General features: G+C 42.9%; 1 protein-coding gene across 4 annotated transcripts in view; it reads left to right on the forward strand.

Annotated features, from left to right (window-relative positions):
• PHC1 (polyhomeotic homolog 1) overlaps window positions 1-9338 on the forward strand; it is a 28083-nt gene that overhangs the window by 8128 nt on the left and 10617 nt on the right. For all 4 annotated transcript variants that reach the window (XM_017512331.2, XM_017512333.2, XM_017512332.2 and 1 more), the window contains one exon: window positions 8401-8893. In XM_017512331.2, the coding sequence (XP_017367820.1) occupies window positions 8401-8893 (493 nt within the window). The remainder of the gene's footprint in view (window positions 1-8400; window positions 8894-9338) is intronic.

Consider the following 9338-nt stretch of genomic DNA (forward strand, 5'->3'; position numbering starts at 1 on the left):
AGTGCAATGGCGCGATCTCGGCTCACTGCAACCTCTGCCTCCTAGGTTCAGTCAATTCTCCTGCCTCAGCCTCCTGAGTAGCTGGGACTACAGGCACGCATCACCATGCCCAGCTAATTTTTTGTAGTTTTAGTAGAGATGGGGTTTCACCATGTTGACCAGGATGGTCTCGATCTCTTGACCTCGTGATCCACCTGCCTGGGCCTCCCAAAGTGCTGAGATTACAGGCATGAGCCACCGCGCCCGGCCTTGAGTCAGTTTTATTCGGAGAGTGTTTTTTCGTGTTTTTTATTTTTTTTTCGTTTGTTTGTTTTGCTCTGTTTTTGAGACAGAGTTTCACTCTTGTTACCCAGGCTGGAGTACAATGGCATGATTTTGGCTTACTGCAACCTCCACCTCCCGGGTTTAAGTGATTCTTCTGCCTCAGCTTCCTGAGTAGCTGGGAGGAATTACAGGCATGCACCACCATACCCGGCTAATTTTGTGTTTTTAGTAGAGATGGGGTTTCTCCATGTTGATCAGGCTGGTCTGGAACTCCCAACCTCAGGTGATCTGCCCACCTCATTCTCCCAAAGTGCTGGGATTACAGGTGTGAGCCACCATGCTCGGCTATTTGGAGAGCCTTAATTCTCTCACAGTACTGTCAGAAGAGAAGAGATTGTTGAGGGAATTCTTCTGTTAGTTAGATGTAAAGCTGACCTGGCTGAGTCACTGGAGGAATGTTTGGTTGCTTCTGTTTTTGAGTTACTCTAGTTCTCAACTTTTAGTCTCCACTTCCTGTTCACTTTTTTTCGTGTAAAGGTCTTTCTCACCCTTACTTCCCGTGACTTATTCCCAAAATACATGTATTTTTGAGCCTGAATTTTTAGCTTCTTATGGATGGGACACAACCTAGGATGTTACAATAATTATTTCATCCCTTTATCAGTAAGCTGGTAAAATGTTGAGTTCTTCCTATGTGCACTTTTGGCCTCCCTGTTTTTGGGTTCCGTATCTGCAGGGTGTGCATCTGTGGCTTCCACATCTGCAGATTCAACCAACTGCAGATTGAAAATATTTGGGGGAAAAAAAACAATACAAGAATAAAAAATAATACAAGTAAAAACACAGCAGAGTATATAACTATTTACATAGTGCTTACATTGTATTAGATTTCATAAGTAATTAAGAGATTAAAGTATACAGAAAAATGTACTATGTGCACAGATTATATGCAAATACTACTCTGTTTTATAAAGTGGACTTGAGTGTGTGCAGATTTTAATGTCCATGGGCCTGGAACTAATCCCCTGTGGATACCAAGGAATAACTGTATTAGAAATTTTGCAGGATTGGCTGAGTGCGGTGGATCACACCTGTAATCCCAGCTCTTTGGGAGTTTGAGGCAGGTGGATCATGAGGTCAAGAGATTGAAACCATACTGGCTAACATGGTGAAACCCCGTCTCTACTAAAAATAAAAAAATTACCTGGGCGTGGTGGCGTGCACCTGTAGTCCTGGCTACTTGGGAGGCTGAGGCAGGAGAGTGGCTTGAACCCGGGAGGGAGATTGCGACATTGCACTCCAGTGTGGTAACAGAACGAGACTCTGTCTCAAAAAAAAAAAAAAGAAATTTTGCAGGAATAAAAAAGAAATTGAGTCGGGTCTTTAAAGAGCTTGGAGAATGAAAGTGCTAAGCTAGGCAGGACGTGGTATCTCACTCTTGTAATCTCAACACTTTGGGAGGCCAAGGTGGGGTGGATCACCTGAGGTCAGGAGTTTGGGACCAGCCTGACCAATATGGTGAAACCCCATCTCTACCAAAATCACAAAAATTAGCCGGGCGTGGTGGTGTGCGCCTGTAGTCCCAGCTACTTGGAGGTTGAGACAGAAGAATTGCTTGAATTCGGGAGGCGGAGGTTACAGTGAGCCGAGATCGTGCCACTGCACTCTAGCTTGGGTGACAGAGTGAGACTTTGTCTCAAAAAAAAAGAACAAAAAAAAGAAAGTGCTAAACTACAAAGTACTAACTTGGAGTGACATATGAGTTTGGAAAAGAGTTGGTTTCATTACTTTGCAATGCCTTATTGGGATACTTGAGCAGAGTCTTGGAGGATGACTGGATTTGATTTGAAGTGAGAAAACTGAGGAGAGAACAGCAAGCGTTGAGAGTGTAGTCATATATTTAAGTATGAGTATGTGTGGTGGGCGTTGGAGATGAAGGGATACATTAAATAGAATCAACAGGCCTGATGATAGAAGAGAGGTCATTGCTAGTGTGGGGCGTACAAACCAAGTAAAGGAGGTTATAGTTAACTTGATAGGTTTCAGGGACCATTGCTAGCTATTGAACAGCAGATTAATGGATGTGGAAAGTACTTAGAAAGAACTATAGAGCTACAGGAGAATAACTGTTCTAAGAGTTTCTGAAGAAGATAAGTTAGGGAACGTGCAAAGAAACTCTTGGGGTCATCTAACTATAAGGCAAGGCTTTATTTTAGACTATGGTGGTAGCAGTGGGAGCCAAGAATGAGATTGGTCCCATTTCTGTATCTGGTTCTTCGATTTATCCACCCATTCATTCATCAGATATTTGAGTGTCAATATATGGAAGAACAGAGAGCAGTGGTTAAAAATATGCATCTGATTTTTGGGTCAGATTCCAGCTCCACTACTTACTATGTGAGCTTGTGCAAATGATCTGACATCTTTCTGTTACCATTTTTTTAAAAATCTGTAAAATAGGTATTGTAATGTAACTACCTCAGGGTGTGTTGTGAGGAGGACGCAGTGAGTGTTTAGGAGTAACTACTCTTATTAATATATCAAACATTTCTTAGCCTTGGACGCCCAAGAAAGTCATGATAACTACATTTGTGGAGATCATAGACCATTGAAACACCAGACATTTAACTAATAATCACCTGAATGCGGAAATAATTGAGAAACTACTGAGTACTCTGAGAATCTAGAAAGGGACCTAATTTAGCTTTGGTATGGGGTATAGCAGTCAAGGAGGTGACATTTAACTTGGGGTCTGTAGAAGTTCGCCAGATAAGGAAGTGGAAGGAGAGCATTGTGTCCAAAGGCCTTGAGGAGGGAAGGAACTTGATTTGTTTGAGGAATTAAGTCTTATATTCAACTGGGTGGTAGCTCACACCTGTAATCCCAGCACTTTGGGAGGCCAAGGTGGGCGGATCACAAGGTCAGGAGATTGAGACCATCCTGGCCAACATGGTGAAACCCCGTCTCTATTAAAAACGCAAAAATTAGCTGGGCTAGGTGGTGGTTTCCTGTAATCCCAGCTATTTGGGAGGCTGATGCAGCAGAATCACTTGAACCCGGGAGGCGGAGGTTGCAGTGAGCCAAGATTTCGCCACTGCACTCCAGCCTGGCAACAGAGCGAGACTCTATCTCAAAAAGAAAAAAAGTCTTATATTCTTGAAGTTTGGCAAAGTGGGGCTAAACAGGTAGGAGGAACCTTATCTTGCAGGGCCTTGGGGGCTGTGTTAGGGATTTTGGGCTTTTTGCAAAAAGCAATTGGAAGCTGTAGAAGGATTTTAAATATGGAAGTATCATGGAGAAATTTGAATATATTTTTCTTTTGTTTTGCTTTTTAAATGCCATGGTGATTGGAGACTAAACAGATACGGTGTGAATGTGACTGAAGGGAGAATAACTGTTCTAACAGTTAAAGGAAAGATGGTGTTTATATTGGGAGGTAGCAATGGAGATGGACAGAAATGCATAGATTTGAGGATAACTTAGAAAAATCATTGAAGAGGGTAAACTAATTTAGTAGACGTGGATATTGAGGGAGATACCAGATACGAGATCTGACGTAGCAGTGGGGTGGCTGGCGGTGCTGTTTATGAGACGACGAGTGTAGAGGTGTACTTAGAGTGATGTTCAGTTTTGGACATGCAGACTTAGAAGTGCCTGTGAGCCATCCCTGAGGGGATACTGAGACTGCAGTTCTATTATGCGGTTCTTGAGCTCAGAGGAGAGGTCTGGGTTAAACATTTGAGAGTAGTAGGCATATAGATGATAATTGAAATTCCTCATCTACTAAATTAGTTCACCCTCTTCAGTGTTTAAAATTGTGTGGGGAGGCAGGGTGTTGTGGCTCATGCCTATAATTCCAGCACTTTGGGAGGGCGAGGTGGGTGGATCACCTGAGGTTAGGAGTTTGAGGCCAACCTGGACAACATAGTGAAACCCCATCTGTATTAAAAATACAAAAAAAATTAGCCAGGCATGGTGGTGCTTGCCCATTGCCCCAGCTACTCGGGGGGCTGAGGGAGGAGAATCACTTGAATCTGGGAGGTGGCAGTTGCAGTGAGCTGAGATTGCTCCACTGCACTCTAGCCTGGGTAACAGATGAGACTCTGTCTTAAAAAAAAAAAAAAAAAAAAAAAAAGGGCTGGGCGCAGTGGCTCATAGCCGTAATCCTAGCACTTTGGGAGGCCGAGGCAGGTCAGGAGTTCAAGACCATCCAGCCTGACCAACGTGGGGAAACCCTATCTCTACTAAAAATACAAAAATGAGCTGGGCGTGGTGGCGCATGCCTGTAATCTCAGCTACTTGGGAGGCTGGGCAGGAGAATTGCTTGAACCCGGAGTTGAGATCACACCATTTCACTCCAACCTGGGCAACAAGAGGGAAACTTCGTCTTAAAAAAAATTGCCTTGGGTGATAGTATGGATTGAAGAGAAGAACGTTTAATATGGGACCCTGAGGTAGGATGAACCCCCCTTTGGAAAAGCCGTTCAAGATTGGTAGAGGGTAATGGGCTGACAGAGGGGAATGAGGAAGAGCAGCAGATAGGAAAATCTGGACTCTGTAGTTTCATGAAGGTAGGGGAACCAAATGTTACAACATGTGCATGTGTGCATGAATGCGAGTGTGTGTAGGCAGGGAACATACTCTTTCTAATGTAGAGAGAGAAAGAAAGATGGCCTTATTAATATGGAGAGAACTGTTTCAGTTGAGCTTGAGGGGTGGTGAATCCGAAGTAGTATGAGTTTGTGGGAATGAATACAGTGACTATAAACAGCTATTGAGAGTTTAGCAGCACTAGGAAAGGAAGGTGGAACTGGAGAGGGGAATGGGCAGGTCATACATGGTGATGGGGTAGCCAGTGGAGAGGGAGAGGTGGAAGACGAGGCAGTGGATATTATATGCTTCTTGAGATGACAGAAGGAGATGGGATACAGAGTGCACAGAATTGATTGCCTTTTGATAGGAAGGAGAAGAGAAGGGAGATGGGCGTGTATGCAGGTAAATGTATAGATTTGGTGATGGAACTGATGAAGTAATGCTTATATAATGGTTTTTGTTTTCTTTAAGAGGTGAAGAGTAGGAGAAGAAAGACAAGGTAGTCTGAGGTATAGGGAGAGAGTGGGAAAGTTTGAAATAGCCATTATGGAAATGAAGCTGATGAAAAAAACTAGATATTGATAATTGCCAGATAATATTATGTGCTCTAGCACCAAATTCTGATGATTCTTGTAAATATCTCTCAAAAGCCATCAACTCTTCTCTTCTTTACTGCTCCTGCCTGAATTCAGGTTTTCATTATTTTCACCTGGATTGCTAGGTTTTTTTTTTTTTTTTTTGGAGGCAGAGTCTTGCTCTGTTGCTCAGGCTGGAGCGTAGTGATGCGATCTTGGCTAATTGCAACTTCTACCTCCTGCGTTCAAGCAATTCTCATGGCTCAGCCTCCTGAGTAGCTGGATCACAGGCGTATGCCACTGTGTCTGCTAATTTTTTGTATTTTTAGTAGAAGATGGGGTTTCACCTTGTTGCCCCTGCTGGCCATGAACTCCTGAGCTCAGGGAGTCTGCCCACCTTGGCCTCCCAAAGTGCTAGGATTACAGGTGTGAGCCGTTGCACCCAGTCTATTGTACTAGTTTTCTAAACGGTCTTCTTGACTTCAGTCTTACCTACTTGTAATTCTTTTCTGCATTACTATCAGGAAACTTTTACTAACTTCTTTTTTTTTTTTTTTTAAGGCAGAGTCTTGCTCTGTCACCAAGCACCAGGCTGGAGTGCAGTGGCACAATCTCGGCTCACTGCAACCTCCGCCTCCTGGATTCAAGCAACTCTCCTGCCTCAGCCTCCCAAGTAGCTGGGACTACAGGCGCAAGCCACCATGCCCAGCTAATTTTTGTATTTTTTAGAAGAGACGGGGTTTCACCATGTTGGCCAGGATGGTCTTGATCTCTTGACCTTGTGATCTGCCCACCTTGGCCTCCCAAAGTGCCGGGATTACAGGCATGAGCCACTGCGCCCGACCAACTTCTTTTTTTAAAATAAGAAAATATATGTTGTTACTACTAATTTTTTAATTGTACTTCTGGTACACAGAATTTGATAAAATTATAATCTTTGGGTCATGACACTTTCTCACAGTTGGTCTCGTCATAGCCTTTTAAAATTTATTTAGTAATTTTTAATAATGTAATAAGCAGTATGCAGTTTCATCTATTGCCTTCTCTTGCCCATAGTAATGAGCTTTCTGATTTCTAAGTCTGTTCTTCCCTTGGGTGCTTTTTATATAGTTTTATTGCATCTCAATATTTCCAAAAAGCCCTTTTTATTATAAAAAATTTTAAACATATACAAAAATAGAAAAAGTATGAATTCCTATGTATTTACCATTCAGCTCCAACAATTATCGATACATGGCCGGTGCATTCAGGCCCTTTTCCACCCATGGAATATTTTGAAGCAAACCCCAGACACCATATATATATTGTAATTGCATTGAAATGTATAAGGTACTTGTGCTGTATGTATACTTCTGGAAAGTGCTTTCTTAATAACATATTGTCACAATTCATTTGTTTTGTTGCAGTCATTGTAGTTTATTAATTGTAGTTTCTATATACTGTTCCATTGTTTGAATATACTATAGTTTATAATCTTCTCTTCTGTAGATGGCCCTTTGGGTTGATTCCACGTCGTGGTTGCTATGAATAGTGCCACTGTGAACATTCCTATACCTGCCTCCTGTGGTGCATGGCAAGAGTTTCTCTTGTGGAATTCCTGGGTTAGAGGGTGTGTGAATGTTCAACTTTAGGATATGGTAACAAATATTTTATAAAATAGGAAGTGTATTGATTTATACTTTCATCAGAAATGTATAAACAAATGTTTATTCTGATTAATAACCTTTATTGGCTTCTTATAATCAGTTAAGCAGACATCATTCTTTACTTTTATCCATATTTTGGAGTACTGACGTGCCTGAACCGTGCCGGGTGCTTGGAATATAACGATGAGTAAGACAGATAAACTTGCTGTTCCCAAACTAAAGTTCAGATTCCTTATTTCAGCACATCAGGCCCTTGATGGCCCAACACCTTCCTACCTCCCTAGCCACAGCCTACCTTCTAAGGTTCATTTCTTTCCATTCTTGATAACTTACCCAAACATAATGAAGTATTTATAATTTTGAAAAATGCTCACAGCCTTTTTAGAAATTATACATATTTTTTATAGTATTTAAAAATAATATCCTTCTTTTTTTTTCCCCAGACAGGGTCTCACTTGGTTACCCAGACTGAAGTGCAGTGGCGGGATCTCAGCTCACTGCAGTCTCTGCCTCCCAGGCTCAAGTGATCCTTTCACCTTGGCCTCCCTGGTAGCTGGGACTACAGGTGTTTGCCATCATGCCTGGCTAACTTTTTTGTGTTTTTTGTAGAGGCAGTGTTGCTGGTCTCGAACTCCTAAGCTCAAGTAATCTGTCCACCTTGGCCTCGCAAACTGTTGGGATTATAGGCGTGAGCCACTGTGCCCGGCCTAAATAATAATCCTTTTTTGGTTCTGGTCTTGCAAATGCTGTTACCAATATCTTTAAACCCTCACCTTCACCGTTACCTACTAAGGATCAGATCAATTTCACTTGTTTTAGGAAGCCCCTCCTTGATCTCCCCAGTCTCAGTTGTTCTTCCTCCTCTGTACTCCTATGGTACTGGGTGCATATCTATGCATATTATTGTATCATAATTGATCATTTTTTTTGTCTTCTCTAGTAGAAAGTAATCATTAAGAGCAGACTGTGTCTTTCCTCTGCATTTCCAGTATCCAGTGCAGTACCTGAAGCATAGTAGGTTTTTGGGAGGTGCTGAATGATTGAATGGAGAGGAGAGGGATAACTGAAGAGATACTTTGAAGGAATACATGACCACACTTGATGATAAACTTGCTAGTGAATGAAGGTGGCTGAAAAATCAGATATGGTTCCAGAGTTCCTCCCTAGGAGGTAGGAAGGCCTTAAAGTATATTGTAAAGGCAGAGATTCAAGCTGAGGTAGTCTGTGGAATATGACACAATAGCTGTCTTGGCTGCTTTTAAATCTTTGACCTTCATGCCTCTAGTCCTCCTTTTCTCAATCTGTTTTTTCCTGTCTTTCAGGTGCAGAACTTGGCAGTAAGGAATCAACAGGCCTCAGCCCAAGGACCTCAAATGCAAGGCTCAACTCAGAAGGCCATTCCTCCAGGAGCCTCCCCTGTCTCTGGCCTCTCCCAGGCCTCTAGCCAGGCCCTGGCTGTGGCACAGGCTTCCTCTGGGGCCTCAAGCCAGTCCCTTAACCTTAGTCAAGCTGGTGGAGGCAGTGGGAATAGCATCCCAGGGTCCATGGGTCCAGGTGGAGGTGGCCAGGCACATGGTGGCCTGGGTCAGTTGCCTTCCTCAGGAATGGGTGGTGGGAGCTGTCCCAGGAAGGGCACAGGAGTAGTGCAGCCCTTGCCTGCAGCCCAAACAGTGACTGTGAGCCAGGGCAGCCAGACAGAGGCAGAAAGTGCAGCAGCCAAGAAGGCAGAAGCAGATGGTGGCGGGCAGCAGAACGTGGGCATGAACCTGACACGGACAGCCACGCCTGCGCCTAGCCAGACACTTATTAGCTCAGGTAAATTGTCACTCATAATGTCATTATTCTCTCAGAATTCATGTGAAATATTCAGAGTATATTCTTTGCCTTCCCCCTGCCTGTTTCTGTTGGCCCCTAAATAGTGGAAGGAATGGGAATCATATCAGCCTTGAACATACTAGTTCAGGGTCAGGAGGACAAGTGACAGAAACAGATCTTAACTGTTTCTACCAGACAGTTGTCTGCTTCCAAGTTGCCGTGTCCACTTTCTTAGGCCATGAGTTCTTCAGTTTATCACTGCCTATTCATTCATCCTATCTTACTGGATTGCCTACTGTGTTCTAGGAATTACTAGGGATACGTTTTTGGAAAGCAGATTCCCTGTCTTTGTGTAACTTAACATTTACTATGAGGGATGAATTCTCTCCTCATTGTTTTTTTTTTTTTTTTTTTTTTTTTTTTTTTTTTTGAGGTGGAGCTTTGT

Source organism: Cebus imitator, unplaced genomic scaffold, assembly GCF_001604975.1.
Source record: "Cebus imitator isolate Cc_AM_T3 unplaced genomic scaffold, Cebus_imitator-1.0 Scaffold469, whole genome shotgun sequence".
In the NCBI taxonomy this organism is placed as follows: Eukaryota; Metazoa; Chordata; class Mammalia; order Primates; family Cebidae; genus Cebus; species Cebus imitator.